Below are 21,189 nucleotides of genomic sequence, written 5' to 3'. Positions count from 1 at the left end.
ATAATTCAACGTATATCGAACTAATATAATTTTTCATAAATTAATGGCTCCATATTTCATAAATTAATGTATAATAATTGTCCCGCCAATAACAACAATAAGTTTTTCTTCTCGAACCCAACTCTTCCTCCATAATTAATCACCACTAATGCATTATTTGTCTCCCTTAATTATTATTTATTTTATTTGCTATCTTATTATATGGCCCCCACTACCTGCACTACGGACGAAGGCACCTTGACCAAGTCAACACGACCGTTGATCATCGCCGCTACCGCCGTCTCACCCATATAGGCAGCAACCTCCTCCGGCGCCGCCAGATCCGAAGCGGACTCGTCTTGTACCGCCTCCGCATCCGCCTCCAAGAATTTGGAGACGATCTCGATCCTGGGACTCACCACCTGCGACGACCACGCGGCGTCGGCCTCCGCCTCCAAGAATTTCGAGACGATCTGGATGCTGGGACTCACCACCTGCGCCGCCCACGCGGAATCGGCCTCCGCCCCCTTCTTCCGGAACACCTCGGTGGCGTCCACCCTGACTAGGTTCCAGCCCGACAGGGAGGCGAGGCGGCGGATCTTCTCCAGCTGGCAGCACGTCAGCTTGCAGTTGTTGGCCTTGATCTCGTCGACGGCCGCCTCCAGAAGCCGCGCCTTCTCCACCTGGTCCGCGCCCGACGCTTCGGCCCGGAGGTACCTGTCCAGCTCGGGCACCCCGATGGCGCGCCGCACCCCGCGCGTGTAGTCCGCGGCCGCTATCTGGGGGTCCCACAGCCGCCGAACCTCCTCCACCATCCCCCGTTCCACCATCCGGTCCACCCGGTCCGCCACGAACCGGTGCAGCACCGGCATCTGCACGTCCACCCACAGGAGGCAGCAAGCGTTCCGGCGCCGGAACACCCCCCCGCCCCCGTCCACCAACTCCTCGATGTACGAGTTCGACCCGCCCGCCACAATCGGCAGCCGGCCGCGCCGGGCCACCGACGCCACCGCCCGCGTCGCCGTGCGCCGGAATTCCGCCGCTGTGAAGTCCTCATCGGGCGCCAAGCAGCCGAGGAGGTGGTGAGGGACCCCGGCCGCTTCCTCAGGCGTGACCTTGTTGGTGACCACGTCCAGGGCATCGTAGACTTGCATTTTGTCGGAGTTCACGATCTCGCCGCCGAAATAGATGGCGAGGTCGATGGCGAGGCGGGACTTGCCAGTGCCGGTGGCGCCCATTACCAGCACCACCTTGTTCTTGGCCTTGAACGATCCCATGGCCACCAATTGGCTGACCGGACTAGGCATAACGATACTGTGCATGCTAATTACAATCAATACTTAATATATTTGGATTATTATATATATATAATCAATGAAAGAGCTGCATGATCTTCTTTGCACGTATATAAGCACTAATTAAGCTGTTAATGTATCAACAAGAGCCAGCACGCGGCGATAAGGATTGTTACCTGTGATCGGGAGAAAGTATATATCAGAGAGAGAGAGAGAGAGGAGTTGAGTTGACTCTATCGATCAGGTACAAATGAGAGAATGCAATGCGGCTGCCTTTTTATAGTGGACTTGTGGTTTGGGGTCGTGAGGATGGAGGAGTTGTTAAATGGACGAAAATGTCTGTCACTTTAATTTTTATAGGAATCTCGGGCATGCGAGTAGAGTAGGGGTGGCATGCAATAACACCCAAAAAGAAATCGAGCAAACAAAGAAACAATAAAACAATGCAAGATAAACATAATAATTACCAGAACATAATTACTTTTTTATATTGATTTTCTATTGTAGAATCACATGCTTATTTAAACAGAATGCAAATATGATAAATAATCTCAGTGATTATAGAAATAATAATTATGATTATGATTATGATTATGATTGTACGTGGAACTAAGTAAATCTTCGTCAATAGAAATCAATTTGTGATTGTTATTCTGTATTGTTATTTGTTGGACAATCTTCCATAATGAAGATTGTTAGTCGTAGATTACGGAAATAGTTGTTGAATTAAAATATACTTAAAAAATTCTTTTAGATTTGTTGAGCGAGTTGATAATCTCATAATGCTAAGTAGGAAGAAAGAGTTGCCTCAAAGACTTGGCCGAGATGTTTGAGGTTGAGACGTCGAGACAACCGAGTTAGCTGAGTGCTGAGACAGTCGAGTGGAGATGCCAAGATAGTCGAATCAACAGAATCACTAAGATAGTCGAGTTAGCCGAGTGTTGAGATGTCGAGATATACGAGTCAGCATAGTGTCGAGACGTTGAGATAGTCGAGTCAGTAGAGTGCCGAAACACCAAGACAACTAAGTACCAAGACAGCAGAGTGCGAGACAGTGAGACAACTGAGTGTTGACACTCCGAGAGAGCCAAGTGCTATGAAAGGAAGATGTCAAAACTTGCGTTTGACACAATTTCCTAAAAACAGATTCGCTCCCTCCGGCATGCTTCGAGATTATGATAGAGATAGAGAATGTTCATTGGTTTCTTTGCTTTTTCCGAATAATCACGTTAAGATGAAAATGTCAGGTAAATTTGTCTTGACCGATTCTACATTCGACGTTCTCGTACACGAATCAACTTAGTCAAGTGCAATCCGGACCCTGAATTTGCACCTCTTGCGGGCTCACACGTGAGAGAGAACATCTCGCCATGTATTTGTTTACAACATTAATACTTATGAGTCAATATAAACTAACCAATATACCTTGAAACTCTCAATATGGGACTAAAGTCTCATTCAAAACGGAGCATCTTTCCTTTTTCACCTCTTTTCTATTCACATATTTCTAACAATCTCCCACATGAATGGAAATAAGGTATGTGATAATATTTAACAGTTGAGTCCACTCAAGTATAAAACAAATAGATTCTATCCATTGAACATTCCCTTGTGAAGATTTATTTTCTTACTAGCTAACATTAGACACAAAGTGTTTGAATCGTTTTGTCTTCTATGTAAGCATGGACATATCTCACCTAAGACTTTTCTTGATACAACTCAGTTCTTATGAGTGTGTTCGTTCTTGTCTATAAACACGCATGATTTTATAAGAAATTCTAAGAATTATGTCTCTAATTCTTTTCGAAATGATCATAGTTTTTTCTTATATAGGTGATCGCTTAAGAGTATTTCATATTACTCTACTAGAACATTAAAAGTTATGTACTTAACCTCCATATTTTCATTGGGTAATTCCCCCCACTTAGTCGGTAGAGTTAGATTGTCCCTTTGAACGTAATTCTTGGGATCTCCAGTCTGTATAGGTTGGATTTCTTTTTGCACCAATATTTTCCATTGGCAACAAGCTCATTTCTCATGATAAACTAGTAATTAACTCTTGATTTAACCTTTTGGTTAGTGGATCCACTAAGTTATCCTTTAACTTCACATAGTCAACGATGATAACCCCCATTGAAAGTAGTTGTCTAATGATATTGTGTCTATGACTTATATGTTTAGACTTACTGGTATCCAGATGAGTCCATGCATAGTTAATTATTGATTGACTATTGCAATACATGTAAATTACTGGCACAGATTTCATGTATCTAGGAGCATCTTCTAAGAATTGTCGTAGTCATTCATCATTTTCACCAAATTTGTCAAAAGCTACAAATTTAGATTTCATCATGAATCTAGTTTTTACGATTTTCTTAAAATATTTTCATGAAATAATTGAACATTTTGAAGTGAATAGATATTCACTTGTAGATTTCGAGTCTTTCATGTTGGATATCAAATTCGCATCGTTCTATCGTTCAATTACAGTAGGATATCTTATATAATACAGTCCATATTCATGAGTATGCCTTAAGTATTTAAGTACTCTTGTTATTCCTTTCTAGTTCTCAACACCAGGATTATTCGTATATTTATTTAGTATACTTACTACATAGGTTAAGTCTGGTTATGTACAACCCATTAAGTACATCAAACTTTTAATCACTCAAAAATACTCAATCTAAGAGATACTTTCTCCTTGATGCTTTAATAAATGTTGACCCATATCTATCGACATTTGTGCCAATGTAGTATCACCCTTAGTGAATTTCTCAAGAATCTTGTCTATGCAATAAAATTGACTAAGAACAAGTCCTTTTATTGTTCTAAGAATTTTAATTCCTAGAATCACATTAGCTAGACCCATGCCTATTATGTCAAATCTTGAGTTCAATATATCTTTAGTGGATTTGATTATCTTACCATTACTCTCAATAATAAATATGTCATCTATATATAGATACAAGATGACATAGTCACTCTCTATTATTTTCATGTACATATATTTATCACATTCATTGATTTTGAATCCACATTCCTTCATGTATTATTAAATTTTTTATGTCACTCCTTTGATGCTTATTTCAAGTTGTAATGACTTCACCAATCTACAAATCTTATTTTGCTAGCTCGACACAAAAAACCCTTCAAGTTGCTTCATATAATTTCCTCTTCTAAATCCTCATTTAGAAAGACTGTCATTATATCCATTTGATTTATTTCTAAATTTCATAGACAATGATAGATAATAATACTCTAATGGATGTTATTTTTGATACCAGAGAATGTGTTTCAAAGTAATCAAGTCATTTTCATTGTCGGTAATCTTTAATTATCAATCTAGCCTTGTACTTATCAATTATGTCATCTTATTTTAATTTCTTCTGGAAGATTCACTTGCAATATATTGGTTTGCTTTCTAGAGGAAAGTCCACAAGTTTCCAAGTGTGATTTTTCAAAAAAAAGTCTATCTTATATGCAACTGTCTCTTTCAGTGAAGTCCATCAGAAGAGCTCATTACTTTTGAGTAACTTTGGGGCTCAATTTTCAACATGAAAGTAATAAAATCCTACCCGTAGGGATCCCCCCCAATGTCTTTTACTTTATTTGAGTTAACTTTAACTAGTTCATCATCTTCTTCTTCCTCTTGTGTTTAATATGCGCATTTTGAGAAATTTACTTCCTCTTAGATCTTATACAGAAACACATATTAGAAGAACGAGACATTTCTCAATTTTATTATCGAGTTCTTATGGATATCCAGTATTTGTGACTCATATATAAAAAATTGATATGTATTGTTATTATGTGCATATCTAATAAATATGCAATTAATAGTTTTGGTCCTATCATAATCATTTTCAAATCAGACACCAAAACTTTGGTAAGACACCTCATATTTGTAAACATTTCTAGGATGATTATCTTCCATTCCACAACTTATAAAGACTCTTATATATTTTCTTTTAGGGCATCTTATTTAAAAGAAAATTAGCTATTAGAACAACTTCCCCTATATGAACTCTGATAGTCCAGAGCTTAATAGAGAAGCATTCATCATCTTCTTTAGAGTATGATTCTTTTGCTCAACAACACCATTTTATTGAGTAGGATAAGTAGCTATTATTTTGTGTCTAATCTCATATTTAACACACAACTTAGCGAATGGTGATACATAATCACCACCTCAGTCACTTCAAATCACCTTATTTTTTTTATTAATTAAGTTCGTTTTCAACCTCATTCTTATAGAGAATAAATTTTTCTATAACTTCATCCTTATTTTTGAGAAGATACACATAATAATATTTTGTGTTATCATCTACAAAAGTGATGAACTACTTATTTCCACCATGTATCGATGTACCTTTTAGGTCGCATACATAGGTGTGAATTATGTTGAGTGGTTCATTGCCGCTTTCAACATATTGAAAGGATGATCTTATCATTTTTGCTTCAACATAAATCTCACATTTATGTTTCAGATTAAGTGGAATGTAGGTATGCTTTGCATGTTAATCAATCTACGTATTATATCTTAGTCAAATGTCTTAGTCTATCATGTTACAAACACGAAGACTCAGGCATATAAATATAAGAATTTTTAATTTTATTAATCTTAGACCTAATAACCATTACACTGAGTTTGAATAACTCATCGATTACATAATCTTTTCCTAAAAACACTCCATTTTTAGATAGAATAATTCTATCCGACTAAAAATAATACGGAAGTTAGGCTTATTTAACATTGATCCGAACACTAGATTCTTCCAAACCTCCGAAACATAACACATTGTTCAAAGTGAGTTCCTTGCCCGAGGTCATCTTTAGTACAACTTTTCCTTAGCCCATGATGTCCGAGGTAGCTAAGTTCCCCATGAATAACTTATCCCCATCTTTGACTTCTTCAAAGTTGTGGAGTAATTCCTTGTTGTAACATATATGTCTAGTGACACTGATATCGATCCACCATTATTGTAGATTTGAACCCATTAGGTTTAGTTAGGAGACTATGTTGGTCCCTTAGGGGTGAATAGCCTGAAATAAAAAATAAAACCTTTCTCATCTTTTCAAGCTAAATTAAGAAACACTTGCATAAAAATAAACTTAATTAAAGAGAGAAAAAGGCAGATTGTTTACTTGGTTACAACCTAGGTGGTTGTTAATCTAAGGCAAGTAAAGCTCACTAGAAAGTTTCCTTCAAGTAGAGAAGCCTCTTACAGCAGTTGAAGCACACAATTAAAAAGCTAAACAGAAAGATAAATGATTAGAAGTGTTATGTATAGTTTCTGGAATCAGGGCTGTATTTATAGCCTTGATCGGGGCTCCTGGAAGGGTTCTAGGCGCCTAGACGCGTATAGAATTTTATTCGCGTCGCAATGGTTCGCAACATATGTCATTTTGATAAAATTTCTGGACCGAGCACCCGAAGCTATTTCGGGCGCCTGGATAGGGTTGACCTAGGGCGCAGCCAGGGTGCGTACCGAGGGCACCTTGGCTGCCCCTGGTGGTCCAGATGGCCGGACCAAGTCTGGGTGCTTGGACCAAGAAAGTCAACACCAATTAACTTTTTCGATCTAGGACTTCCGCTCCGGTTCCGCTCGCTTAGATGATTTCGGCCATCCAGAATAGGGCTCACCCAAATCCATTTTCTGGCCTTCGAGCAGTCTTCTGCTCTGGCTTCTCGTCCCTCGGAAATGTTGCACACCTCTTTCTCGTCCACCAGCGTACTCTTCTATAGCGCCTCGTCTCTCGGACGCACCAAGTCTGTCGGCTCTCTCCTGTGCCGTCCTTTTCGCTAGCTGCGCCTTTCGCTCGACTTTCTGTGCTACTAAGTTCCTACACACTTAGACACAAGACATGAAAATAACAACATGACCTAACTTGACCTGGTTGATCACATCAAAACCATCACGGGGTACTTACAATCTCCCCCTTTTTGATGTGGATGAACCCAAATGAACTTAGGATAATACAAGATATAAATTTAAATGAAGTAAATGAAATTGTAAGTTTTGAAATACTAGATATGCAATAAAATATACGTACCCCTTAACTTAACTTTTAACTCTCCCCCTTTGATTACATTAAAATAGAGGTTTTACTAAAATAAGTTGAATTTAAAGTTCAAGGAATTTTGACTTAAAATTTAAAACCAGTGACTAACACTTAAGAAAATTTTGGAATTTATACTCAAAATTTTGATTTTTGTGATTAAAGAATATTTTTTTTAAAAATAAATTTTAAGCAGTAAATTATTTTTAAAAAAATGGCTTAAGAATATTTTTAAAGTTCAAAATTTTCTGAGAGTGTAATAGAGCAAGTATCTTTGCAGAGAAAAAATTAAAATTTCAAAAATTGAGTTTTTGAGATTTTAATAGTTAGTTTTTAATAGAAAATTCACAGAAAAATCAATAACAGTAAAATAAATTTTGTAAAAATAACTTTGTGAGCTATTTTTAATTTCCAAGATATAATTTTTTGCACAAACGAGTTAACTTAAAAAAACTTAAACTACCCATTTTGAGTAAATAACAAATATTTTTAGATTGGGTAAATTAAAAAAAAATATAACAGCTAACTATTTAACAGTTAGTCAATTAAACATTCATTTTAATAATTGACTTCCAAGCTATAGCGAGGTACTAAGCCTTCTTGGATATTGGAACAACAACTACTTCTAGACAAAGCTTTTTAAAGAAATTAAACATTTACTTTTCTTTCTGCAAGTTGTAACCCTTAAAAATTGAATTTATTCTAAGTAGGATTTGGGAACCCAATATAGATTTTTTCCTACTAGATTGATCAAGTATCTTTTAGGTGTTGTATCCAAAGGATGTTTACATATCTCCACAATGACATGATATTGTCCACTTTAGGCCTAGGCTCTCATGACTTTGCTCTTGGGCTCTTCCTAAAAGGCCTCATTCCAATGGAGATATTCTATATTCTTTTAACCCCATGATCTTTCCCAAATCTTTCCAATATGGATCTTTGAATGAATCCCAACAACCCTCCTCTCAAACAAAGGACCATCATTACTCTCATGGTCTAGGCCTCCCCGTGAGCATCCAGTCACTCTGGACCTACTTCGGGCCTCTCCGTGAGCATCCGGTTACCCTAACCCGCTCTAGGCCTCCCCGTGAGCATCCAGTCACCCTGACCTGCTCCAGACCTTCCTCGTGAGCATTCGGTCACCCTAATTTACTTTAGGTCATCCCCGCGAGTATTCTGTCACCTTAACCCGCTCCGGGCCTTCCTCGTAAGCATCCGGTCACCCTGACCCGCTCTAGCCCTTTCCGCGAGCATTCTGTTCCGGTTACTCTTGACCTACTCTGGGCCTCCCTACAGCATCCGGTCACCCTGACCTACTTCGGCCCTACCCTCAACTTTGTTCAAGGTCACCCGACATTGCATCTGGCCTGGGCCATGGCTCTGATACCAATTGTTGTGCCCAAAAGATGTTTACATATCTCCACAATGACATAATATTGCCCACTTTGGGCCTAAACCCTCATGACTTTACTCTTGGGCTCTCCCCAAAAGACTTCATTCTAATGGAGATATTCTACATTCTTTTAACCCCATGATCTTTCCCAAATCTTTCTAATGTGGGACTTTTATTGAATCCCAACATTAGGAACATATTTTGGTGATAACTTTCTAATTTGACCCTTATGGTATCTAAAATACAAATTTAGTCCTTTATAGTTTCTCAAATTTGAAGTGGCGAAATTTAAACATGCAGAATTTTTTAAATTTTTTATTTGTTCTTTCAAATTAGCATTTTTAATTTTTAACTTATCTAGATCCTCTATTAAGCATGATTTAGCTAAGGTTCTTTTTATTTCTAAGTTTTCAATTTTTAATTTGTCATTTTTAGTTTTCAATTTATACATTGATTTTGCCATTGATTTAATGCTAAAATAAAGTTGATCATGTGGTAAGAGGCATATGCCACTTACTATATCAGATAAGAAGTTTGATTCTCCCCCTTCTTCGCTACATTTGTCTGAAGTCACTTCCCCTTCATTAATGTTGGCTTCTGATATGCTTTGATCTTCATGACTAGCTGTTACGATTTCGCAAGTGCACGGATTCGTCGTCAGTAATATATAAGATTGTCGAACCACAGAGTCTGTTGATTAAGCACTAGAGATGTCACAAAGTAAGTTATTTAGACAGTCGAAAGTTGGCTTTGGTGCTTGCAAACTAATGAGAGTGATTGAAGGGAGAAAGAGAAGATTGAGATGAAGAGAGAGGAGAGAGAGAGAGAATTGATCTTGGAGAGAATGAGCTTTGGGAGATGGATTCTAGGATTTCGATTTTATTATAATGCTAGGAGATATTACATAGATTGCTTAGTTTCTACCCTCTATGTCCATGCTCTTGCAGGAAGTTGAATTGGTCAATATCCTTAAGTATCGAATAGAGATGATTCCTGTGAAATCCAGTATCGGTTAACCCCGGTCACGAGGGCGCCTCGGTAGATCACAAGAATACATGTCTAGTAAATAATAATAAGGATAAAGGTAGAGATTTGGTATGATTTCCTACTTCCTTATGGAGGAATTGCCTCTCCTTTCAAGAGAATGTCTTAGACGTCTGTGAACGGGTTACCTTGTCACTAGGACCCCTCGGGTATATGATCTAGAGCACTCTTTCTACGAGAGCAGCAATTCCTAAGGGACTGTTTCTCCTTTTAAAGGAAATTCCTAGACGTCTAGAAAGGGTTACCCCTGTCACTAGGGCACCTTTGTCAATACGCTCTAGGGCATCCTCTTTGCGTGATTAACAAACCTCCACATCAATCAACAAAGCATGCAAAGAAATATAAATATGTCACACACACAATTCATCATGAACAAGGTATTAACAAGTCATTGAATTGAAATATTGCGAATCTACATAGTTATACATCTCCATCACATTACAAATACTTCCTAATCCTAGAAAATGACCTCTACTCCATTGTGAGGGAAGAACAACCCCAAAACATAAAGTAAAGCATACTTACAACCCTTGATATGAGAAGAAGGGGAAGAAGAGATGCTTGCCGAGGTTTCCGATGTCTTGGGGATGCCTCCTTGCTCTGTAGATGGACGGAACGTAAAGGGATGGCGGTGGATGAAGCTCTAGGGTTTCCCCCGAAGGGGAGAACCATTTCCCAAGGAGAGGAATGAAGTCCCGAACCAAAGATGATCCTAAGAATAAGGTTCTTAACCCTTTTATAAGCTAGGGCACGGGGGTCGCACGGGCCGTGCCACGGCCGTGCGAGATCCACACGACCAAGTGCATCCTCCCTTCGGGTTGAGTGGCACGGTCATGCGAGATCCGCACGACCGTGTCTTCCTTCTGTTCTGGCCGCACTACATGGTCGTGCCAATTGGAACGACCGTGTGGATCTGGGGCTCGACTCCTGGGACACGACCGTGCAGGAATTGCACGACCGTTCACTTCTTGGCTGCGGTCGTGGGTGGCATGGCCGTGCAGGATTGCACGGCCATGCAAAGATCTATCTCTGGTTGGTCGCACGACCGTACAAGAGTTGCATGGCCATGCACTTCTCTTCTGCTGTTTGGCCACACGACTGTGTGAGGTTGCACGACCATGTTCTCTGTCTCGTTCCGGTGCGTCGATAATCACTATTTTTGCTTTGAAAGTTGTCCCTGTCAGTATAAAACCAAACAAAGAGCAGATATCCGAACAAAAGAGTATTCATGATGAGTTTATGATAAAAGAGACGATCATGTAAAGAATATATACGTATCAAGCAAGTCAATATGCGTTAAAACATGCATAAACGATCATAATATTTACGTACATCGCACCCCCAGACTTGAACCTTTGCTTGTCCTCAAACAAAACCCGCAATATATATTTATGTGTGTAGATGACATATAATAATCCCTAATGAATCAATATAAACCTATCATATAGTTTCATTGATGAGCATGATACAAAAATTATTTGAGTGTGGCCTAAGTAGAAGTTCTCCGTGCTCAGTGTAATACGTGGCTTAACTTTTTCAAGTGTCAACCTCTAAGCCTAGTCAATTTTCCATTTAACTGTGTTCCTCATACTTCTGGCGATAGGCACTTACCTGCCACACACAAAGTTCGTTCCCCTCAAAAATGCTATGCATCGTCTACACAAGGTCTTAAAGGATACTCAGTATCAAGAGAAACATAGTATTCATTTCCCTAGTAACCTAACTTGGTCTCAAAGGGGTGAATTGTTAGTTTCCACTCACGATAACTATTTTTTTATCCCTTATTCTTTTTCCTTTTTTTTATTGTTTGAAAAGTATCAAACTTGAACAAACTTTCATTTTTTTATTTTTTTTTTGGGATTAATTTTTCCAAATGAGTTTACATGATCTGAGTTTATCTAGTAACCAAAATGTAGTTGAGAGGTCACCATAGAAGCAAGAGTACTAGTCCAGTTCTATGCATCATGACTATTTTCAAAAATATCTACGATCAAAGTCAAGCATAATGTGAAGAGATCCTAAAACTAGGCCAACATTCAAATTCTTCTAGTAATAACAATGCTCACTTCATGCTACTATGGATAGGAAAATAAAGATCAATAGGCATACTAGCATACCAAATCACACAACATAAATATCTAGATGAAACATGTTAGTATTTTACATTAAGGAACAAACAATTATGATGTGATGAATGATGCAACTAGGAAAAATTTATTATGCAAAAGAAATAAGCAAAAACTAAACTAAACCAAATGCATCTAATGCATCCCCCCAGACTTAAACTTTTCATTGTCCCAATGAAAACTAAAAATAATGTGGAGGAGATTAAAAGTAAGAGAAGTTACCAAATGATGTATGTCAAATGCCTATATTATTAACTTCTCCATCATGTAATTGCATTCCTCCTAATCTTTGAGTCCTATAAAATAAAATTGACAATAAAAATTAAGTAGAGGATACATGCTTATTATGAGGAAAGAAATGAAAACAAGAAATAACTAAAGACATAAATAAAATAAGAAAGAACTTGGGTTGCCTCCTAAAAAGCGCTTGTTTAAGGTCATTAGCTCGACCACCTCATTAGATTCAACGAAATCTCGCTCTTGGAAGGCTAAGATATTTCAACATCCCCCTACCAAGGGCTCTTATTATGGAGAGAGATTTCATCAAAGGAGCTATAGAGTAAAGTATAACTCTCTCCATCTTCGTCTTCTTTGAAGTTCTTTCAGGTGGTCGAACACGGTTCAGTCTGAGCTTCCAAATATAGGCCTCATGAAAATCTGTACACCCAAAAGAAAAACATACCTCTCCCAAGCATGCTATATTAGATAGAACTAGAACCTTATTAAGATGAATTGAATATGTATCATAAATTGAATCACATCCAACAAAATCTACTATTGGTACATCTATGAAATTTTCCAAAAGATCACAAAAGATACTAACCTTACTTTCCTGAGAGATACCTGAAAGTTCTAAACCTTTGTGGAAAAGGAACCTTGCTTTTCCAGAAATCTACATTCAACCATATTAGTGTCACAGAATTTGCCAAAGTCTTCATTTTCATTGACCCTCACTAATCTTTGTGGAAAAGGAACCTTTAGTGAAGGTCTTGGGAAAGGTACTTCCTTTTTCCCATATTCTCTTTGAGCTCGTGGAGGAGGTCCAACTGTAGGTGTGATCAATCGTTGAGGGAAAGGTACTTGTGGCCTTTGGGAACTTCCTAGAGTAATAAAATTGAGTTCTTGAGGTCTTCTATTGTTCTTCTCCTTAATTCTAAACAAATCCTTCTTCAGTAGTTCTTCATGATTCTTACCACTTCTCAACTTAAAATTATTACACTGTTCACTAGACACTGTCTGTGTAGGAGGGAGATCTTGTTTGAACCATTTTGAAACAATGCTATCAATCTTAGCCCCCAAATGTTTGAACTCCTCATTCTGTGACTTGTAGATTTCAAAACTCTTGGATGGTTGAATTGTATTTTGTTTAACAGGCTCTCTTGTATATATGGCTTGTACTTCTTGAATTTTTAAGGGAGATTCCATCCAACTTTTGTTCGGCCATTCATGTAGATTCATTGCCACTTGATCAATTAACATATATACTTTATCTACACTCTTGTCCATAAAAGAACCTCCAGCTGATGAATCTAACAAACATTTATCTGAGGAAGAAATTTCCCTATAGAATATGTGTAGGGTCAACCATTTTTCCAAACTATGATGAGGGCACTGTCTTTGTAGACTCTTGAATCTATTACATGCTTCAAATAATGATTCTTCGTATGCCTGAGCAAAATTTGTGATGTAATTCCTCATATAAATCGTTCTACTTGGAGGAAAAAAATTATTCAGAAATTGCTTCTCCAATTATTCCCAACTTGTGATGCTTTGAGGACAGAGAGAATATAACCAAGTCCTTGCTTTATCCTTGATGCTAAAAGGAAATGCCATCAATCGAACTGCGTCTGCTGACACTCATTCACAATTAACCATATCACTAAGTTCTAGAAATATCTCAAGATGTAGATAAGGACTTTCTGATACTTCTCCTCCAAATTTGTGACTTTGTATCATGAAAATCAACTCTGGGTCTAGTTGGAAATTTTCTGCTTCAATATGAGGCTGCACAATGGGAGACATAAACCTTGCAGAAATAGGTGCCGAGAAATCTCTTAAGGGTCTGCCTGACATGTTAGTGCTCAAGAAAAAACAAATTTAAGTAAAAATAAAAATGAAGAATTAAAGATAAGAAATAAAATGTTATATGAAAAAAAAGAAACAAAATGCAGAATTTAAATTGATAAAAAAAAATAAATGTAGAATTTAAAGACAAGAAAGAAAATACAATTTTTTTTTTCAATTATGAAAATGGAAAAACAAAAACTATTCACAAGTCTAGATACACTAAATTGCTAATCTACTAATGTTAATGCGAACAGTCCTCCGCAACGGTGTCAAAAACTTATTACGATTCCGTAAGTTCACGGATTCGTCGTCAGTAATATATAAGATTGTCGAACCATAGAGTCTGTTGATTAAGCACTAGAGATGTCACAAAGTAAGTTATTTAGACAGTCGAAAGTTGGCTTTGGTGCTTGCAAACTAACGAGAGTGATTGAAGAGAGAAAGAGAAGATTGAGATGAAGAGAGAGGAGAGAGAGAGAGAATTGATCTTGGAGGGAATGAGCTTTGGGAGATGGATTCTAGGATTTCGATTTTATTATAATGCTAGGAGATATTACATAGATTGCTTAGTTTCTACCCTCTATGTCCATGCTCTTGCAGGAAGTTGAATTGGTCAATATCCTTAAGTATCGAATAGAGATGATTCCTGTGAAATCCAGTATCGGTTAACCCCGGTCACGAGGGCGCCTCGGTAGATCACAAGAATACATGTCTAGTAAATAATAATAAGGATAAAGGTAGAGATTTGGTATGATTTCCTACTTCCTTATGGAGGAATTGCCTCTCCTTTCAAGAGAATGTCCTAGACGTCTGTGAACGGGTTACCTTGTCACTAGGACCCCTCGGGTATATGATCTAGAGCACTCTTTCTACGAGAGCAGCAATTCCTAAGGGACTGTTTCTCCTTTTAAAGGAAATTCCTAGACGTCTAGAAAGGGTTACCCCTGTCACTAGGGCACCTTTGTCAATACGCTCTAGGGCATCCTCTTTGCGTGATTAACAAACCTCCACATCAATCAACAAAGCATGCAAAGAAATATAAATATGTCACACACACAATTCATCATGAACAAGGTATTAACAAGTCATTGAATTGAAATATTGCGAATCTACATAGTTATACATCTCCATCACATTACAAATACTTCCTAATCCTAGAAAATGACCTCTACTCCATTGTGAGGGAAGAACAACCCCAAAACATAAAGTAAAGCATACTTACAACCCTTGATATGAGAAGAAGGGGAAGAAGAGATGCTTGCCGAGGTTTCCGATGTCTTGGGGATGCCTCCTTGCTCTGTAGATGGACGGAACGTCAAGGGATGGCGGTGGATGAAGCTCTAGGGTTTCCCCCGAAGGGGAGAACCATTTCCCAAGGAGAGGAATGAAGTCCCGAACCAAAGATGATCCTAAGAATAAGGTTCTTAACCCTTTTATAAGCTAGGGCACGGGGGTCGCACGGGCCGTGCCACGGCCGTGCGAGATCCACACGACCAAGTGCATCCTCCCTTCGGGTTGAGTGGCACGGTCATGCGAGATCCGCACGACCGTGTCTTCCTTCTGTTCTGGCCGCACTACATGGTCGTGCCAATTGGAACGACCGTGTGGATCTGGGGCTCGACTCCTGGGACACGACCGTGCAGGAATTGCACGACCGTTCACTTCTTGGCTGCGGTCGTGGGTGGCATGGCTGTGCAGGATTGCACGGCCATGCAAAGATCTATCTCTGGTTGGTCGCACGACCGTACAAGAGTTGCATGGCCATGCACTTCTCTTCTGCTGTTTGGCCACACGACTGTGTGAGGTTGCACGACCATGTTCTCTGTCTCGTTCCGGTGCGTCGATAATCACTATTTTTGCTTTGAAAGTTGTCCCTGTCAGTATAAAACCAAACAAAGAGCAGATATCCGAACAAAAGAGTATTCATGATGAGTTTATGATAAAAGAGACGATCTTGTAAAGAATATATATATATATATATAAAGCAAGTGAATGTGCGTTAAAACATGCATAAAAGATCATAATATTTACGCACATCACTAGCCATCAATGCTAGTCCGACATATGCTTCTATTTCTTATTCAGATGATGAGCTTTCGTCCCAAATAGCCTTAAAATTCTTGCCCTTGTTTTGTTTAGGCCTCTTATCTTTTTCCTTTTTGAGTTCTGGGCAGTCCTCCTTTATGTGTCCTGCTTTTTAACACTGGTAGCATTGAACCTTTCTTTTATTTCTTAGATTCTTCCTGTTCTATATTTCTTTAAATTTGTTAGATCTAAAATTTTTCCTAAATTTCCTTACCATGTAAGCTTCTTGGCCCCCTTCTAAATTTGAGTCTGATTCGAGTTCATCCTTTTTTGTGACTTTTAGTGCCAGATTTTGGCTTGACTCTTTACTTGATTATGCACATCTGAATTCATGTAATTCTAAAGTCGAAAACAATTCTTCAAGTGTACTTACCTCCAAGTCCTTCAAGATGTAGTAGGCGTCGATTATCGAAGTCCATTCTAGAGTCCTGGGAAAGACATTGAGTGCGTAGCATACCGAGTCCCGATTGGTTATTGTTTCACCGAGATTTACCAGTTCGGTGATCAGCTCCTTGATCTTCGTGTGTAGTTTGGCTACCTTCTCACCTTTTTTAAAACGAATATTTGTTAGTTTGTTCCGAAGTATGTCCTGTCATGCGAGCTTCGCTTCGAATGTGCCTTTGTGGAGTTCTAGGAATTTCTCCCAAATGTCTTTAGACGACGAGTAGCTTCCGATATGGTTGACTTCTTGAGGTGGTAATACACTTAGCAGGTGATATTCTGCTCTACTATTAGCGATGAAATCACTTTGTTCCTTCTTTATCCAGAGGTACTCTTCTTTCTTTATGCCTTGTTGATCTTTTAGAATTGCAAAACCGTACTTAATTATTAAAAGAATTTCAAAGTCACTTTTTAGGAATACCTCCATTCGGCGTTTCCAGTGTACTCATTTTCCCTCGAATTTTGGTGGGTTGAGGCTTGAACCGACCATCGATTCCTTTGCTTCGGTCGGCGGTTAGTCCTTCTAAAGTAACCTTGCTCTAATACCAATTGTTGATCTCTTGGCGACCGACTAGAGGGGGGGGGGGGTAAATAGCCTAAAATAAAAAATAAAACCTTTCTCGTCTTTTCAAGCTAAATTAAGAAACACTTGCATAAAAATAAACTTAATCAAAGAGAGAAAGAGGCGGATCGTTTACTGGGTTACAACTTGGATGGTTGTTAATCCAAGGCAAGTAAAGCTCATTAGAAAGTCTCCTTTAGGTGGAGAAGCCTTTTACAATAGTTGAAGCACACAATTAAAAATCTAAATAGAAAGATAAATGATTACAAGTGTTGTGTATAGATTTTGGGATCAGGGTTGTATTTATAGCCTTGATCGGGGTACTTGGAAGAGTTCCAGGTGCCTGGATGTGGATAGAATTTTATCCGCATCGCAACAGTTCACGACATCTGTCGTTTTGATAAAATTTCTGGTTCGAGGGCCCAAAGCTATTCCGGGCGCTCAGACCAGGTTGACCCAAGGTGTGTACCGGGGGCGCCTTGGCTGCCCTTGGTGGTCCGGGTGCCTAGACCAAGTTCGGGTGCTCAGAACAAGAAAGTCAACACCAGTTGACTTTTTCAGTCCGGGACTTCCACTCGCTTAGGTCCGAGTCTTCCTCTCTGGTTCTGTTCGCTTAGGCGATTTTGGCCATCCGGAATATGACTCATCCAAACTCATTTTCTGACCTTAGAGCAGTCTTACGCTCTGGCTTCTCGTCCCTTAGAAATGCTGCACGCCTCCTTTTTGTCCGCCAGCATACTCTTCCGCAGCGCCTTATCCCTCAGACGCACCAAGCCCATTGGCTCTCTCCTGTGTCATCCTTCTCGCTAACTACGTCTTTAGCTCGACTTCCTGTGCTCCTAAGTTCCTGCATACTTAGACACAAAGCATCAAAATATCAACAGGACCTAACTTGACTTTCTTGATCACATCAAAACCATCATGGGGTACTTACAGACTACTGTGCAGAGGTCATCTATTTCTGGTCTTTTATTCAGGTTGGTCTCCTACTTCTTCTTCGACTTTCTATACTTCGAAGATTTGTGAGAAACTTGGTCACAATTGAAGCACTTTTCAGATAACTTCTTTTTGCTAATGCCTTCTTTGGGTCTTATCTTGGAAGATTTGAGATTCTTCCATTTTGAATTTTGACCGTGCTTAACCATATTAGCTTTTACAATAGCTTAAGAGAATAACTTTCTCTCTGAACTCTTATTGTCTTATTCAATACAAAGTCGAACAACAAGTTCATCCAAATTCATCTCCTTCTGCTTATGCTTCAGGTAATTCTTGAAGTCCTTCCAGCAAAGAGGTAGCTTCTCAATGATAGCTGTCACCTAAAATATTTCACTTAGCACCATGCCTTCTGAGTGAATCTCATCCAAGATCACCTGAAGCTTCTAGACTTGGCTAATCATCACCCTAGAGTCAACCATCTTGTAATCCAAGAAATTATCCCATAATGAATTTCTTGGCTCCCGCATCATCCTTCTTGTACTTCTTATCCAGGGACTCATATAGCTTCTTAACCATTCTCTTCGTGATATACACAATGTATAATGAGTTAGCAAGGTAGTCGAGGATGTAGTTTCAGCAAAGGAATTTAGAATAATACTAATGGTCTGGACATCAGTAGCACCTTCGACATGTTTGGGAGGTTCCTTGGTCAAGAATCTAGTGAGATTTAGCGTCCTCAAGTAAGAGAGCATCTTTTGCTGCCACCGCATGAAGTTTAACCTAGTGAACTTCTCTAGCCTTTCCCCATGATTGGTTGAAATATTTTCAATTAGGATGAAGGGGGTCTTCATGCCTTGAGCCTGTTTCATCTCAACTGCTTTTGTGGCTATCTCAATATAATAGAGTATGTTTTAAGATTGTTATACAATCTTCCACAATGAAGATTGCTCATCGCAGATTATAGGGATAGTTGCTGAATTGAAATATACTCAAAAATTAACTTCAGAATAAGACTTATTGAGATGACCCGAGTTAATAATATTAGGATACCAAGCAGGAAGGAAGAGTTACTTGAAAAGCTGGGCTGCCTTAAAGACTTGTCCAATATGTCTGAGGTTGAGATAGAGTTGTTTAAGGCTAAGGCTGAGATGTCCTAGGCTGAGACCAAGTTGTCTGAGGCCAAGATCGAAATGTCCGAGGCCAAGACCGAGATCGAAATGTCCGAGGTCGAGAGTGCTGAGACAGCCAAGTGTCGAGATGCTGAGCTAGCCGAGACAGTCGAGTCAGCCAAGTAGATAAGACAGTCAAGTCAACTAAGTGTCTTTTGGTGTTGGATGCATAACATGTAACATAGGATTTTGATATATGTCTAAGATTAAAGTTAAGTTACTTGTGATCTAACTTATTGTGTCAAGTTTGTAGGTAGAGAATAATACTTACAGAATTTAAAGTCCCAGTTGTGAACCAAGTAATGACTAACTCCTGATTATGAATCAGATATGAGCAAAGTCTTGGTTGGGACCAAGCAAAAAATTCTTAGTGGATGCTAGGTGAATCAAGTCCAAGTAATTAAGGCTTGGCAAACAAAATTCTAGCTAGAGACTAAGTGAATCAAGTCCAGGTGGTTAAGACTTGGCATAAAAATTCCTAGCTGAGTGCTAGGTGAATCAAGTCCAAGTATGTAAAACTCCCTAGAAGTTGGTTACTTGACAAATAGTCCAAGTGTCTAGAATTAGCTAGAGGATGATTACTTGGCACAAGTCCAAGTGTGTGGGATTAGCTGAAGGTTGAATCGAATTAGATGGGTTAATCTAGTCAAGTAAGTATGAGCAACTTTATGTCTCATATCATACTCATTACATGTAAAAATTGTAGGAAGCATGTTCGACTATTCCATGCAACCGGGGGAGTCCGGGGGCGACTAACTGGTTTTAACTCTCGACAAAGGGATTTCAGAGGGTCCAAGCGACCATGTAGGGTTCAAGTGACTAGACACACGGGTGACCAGAGCAACTTCAAGCGATCGTGAGACAATATTATCAACAATCTGAGCAAGATGGTGCAGCCATGTTAACAACTACACAAGCGACCGGGAGAGTCCTATATAAGGAGTTTCGAGGTATAGATTGAAATTATCCCATCTATAAGCAATTCACTTTTATTCTCGTGCTCTGAGTACTCTTTTATCTTTTGTGATACGACACGCTACAACTTGCTCTTCATTTCTAATCAACAACACTTAGAATAACATTTTATTTATAGTGTTTCCTTATTCTTGTTATTGTGTTTAAATTTTTAGATTTATTTTCTATAAGGTTTCTCCACCTAGGAGAAATTAGAAAAAAGAATCATTTTTTTAAACACTACAAAAAAAACAGTATTACCGACGGAAATATCCGTCGGTATTCCGTCGGTACATGCCTATAGCGATGGACATTCGACGGAATAATTTCCGTCAGTAAAAATCCGACGACCCAAGATTACCGACTGAAAACGTAATTCCGTGGGCATATTTACCGACGGATATTAAATTCTGTCGGTATAGTGTTGGTTAGTCCTAGGAAAACGTACTGGTTCCATTGTATAAAAATTTTTATACAAGTGTCGAACCTTTCCTTAAATAACCTATTGTGTTCTTTAGAAGTTAAATTAGGAATCGCAGACGGAACTTAACATCATTGATTCCAAATTTAACTTATATGTTCTTAATGGTTTAGATTTGAATCGCAAGCGGAACTTAACACTATTGATTCAAATCTACCTAAGTTATTAATTCCATTAAATATTAATTTCCAAAATTGGCTTCCAGGACTGCATGGCGAGGCACATGACCTTCTTGGATATGGGAGCAACGACCATCGCCTAGGCAAAGCTTTTTAAGGAAAGCTAATATTTAATTTCCTTAAATAACTCTAGGTTAACCAAAAAGAACAATCGAATCACAAATTCGAAAAAGAAGAAAACACAAACTCGAAAAAACTAATTCGAAAAACTAAATCTAATTGCCTCTTGTATTTAGAATTCTTACAAAGAAAATAACTAGTATAATGCGGAAGAAAATTACTAGTTATACCTTCTCTTTGCAAGCTAATGACCTCGAGATCTTCTGCCGTATTCCTCGTCTCGCCTTGGACGTCGTGTGGGCGACAATCCTCCAAGATGAACACCACCCAAAACCTTCTTCCTCTTCTTCTAAAATCC

General features: G+C 38.8%; 1 protein-coding gene and 1 non-coding gene across 3 annotated transcripts; one reads left to right on the top strand and one right to left on the bottom strand.

Annotated features, from left to right (window-relative positions):
* Positions 1–54: 54 nt before the first annotated feature.
* On the bottom strand, positions 55–1,572 carry LOC122049506 (adenylate isopentenyltransferase 5, chloroplastic-like). Of its 2 annotated transcripts, none has more exons than XM_042610879.1 (2): positions 1,451–1,572; positions 55–1,293 (listed from the first exon to the last, which is right to left on the bottom strand). In XM_042610879.1, the coding sequence occupies exon 2, from the start codon at positions 1,284–1,286 to the stop codon at positions 198–200; it is 1,089 nt and encodes a 362-aa protein (XP_042466813.1). In that variant the 5' UTR covers positions 1,287–1,293; positions 1,451–1,572; the 3' UTR covers positions 55–197. The 2 variants fall into 2 exon arrangements, with proteins under 2 accessions (XP_042466813.1, XP_042466812.1); XM_042610878.1 differs by having other exon boundaries at positions 55–1,302; positions 1,451–1,546.
* An 11,919-nt stretch (positions 1,573–13,491) lies between these two features.
* Positions 13,492–13,597, top strand: LOC122049845. Its single transcript, XR_006131099.1, has one exon. It is a non-coding gene; the product is annotated as a small nucleolar RNA R71 (small nucleolar RNA).
* The last annotated feature ends 7,592 nt before the right edge of the window (positions 13,598–21,189 follow it).

Source organism: Zingiber officinale, chromosome 2B (assembly GCF_018446385.1).
Source record: "Zingiber officinale cultivar Zhangliang chromosome 2B, Zo_v1.1, whole genome shotgun sequence".
Classification (NCBI taxonomy): Eukaryota; Viridiplantae; Streptophyta; class Magnoliopsida; order Zingiberales; family Zingiberaceae; genus Zingiber; species Zingiber officinale.
This window is presented reverse-complemented; position numbering and strand designations above follow the sequence as displayed.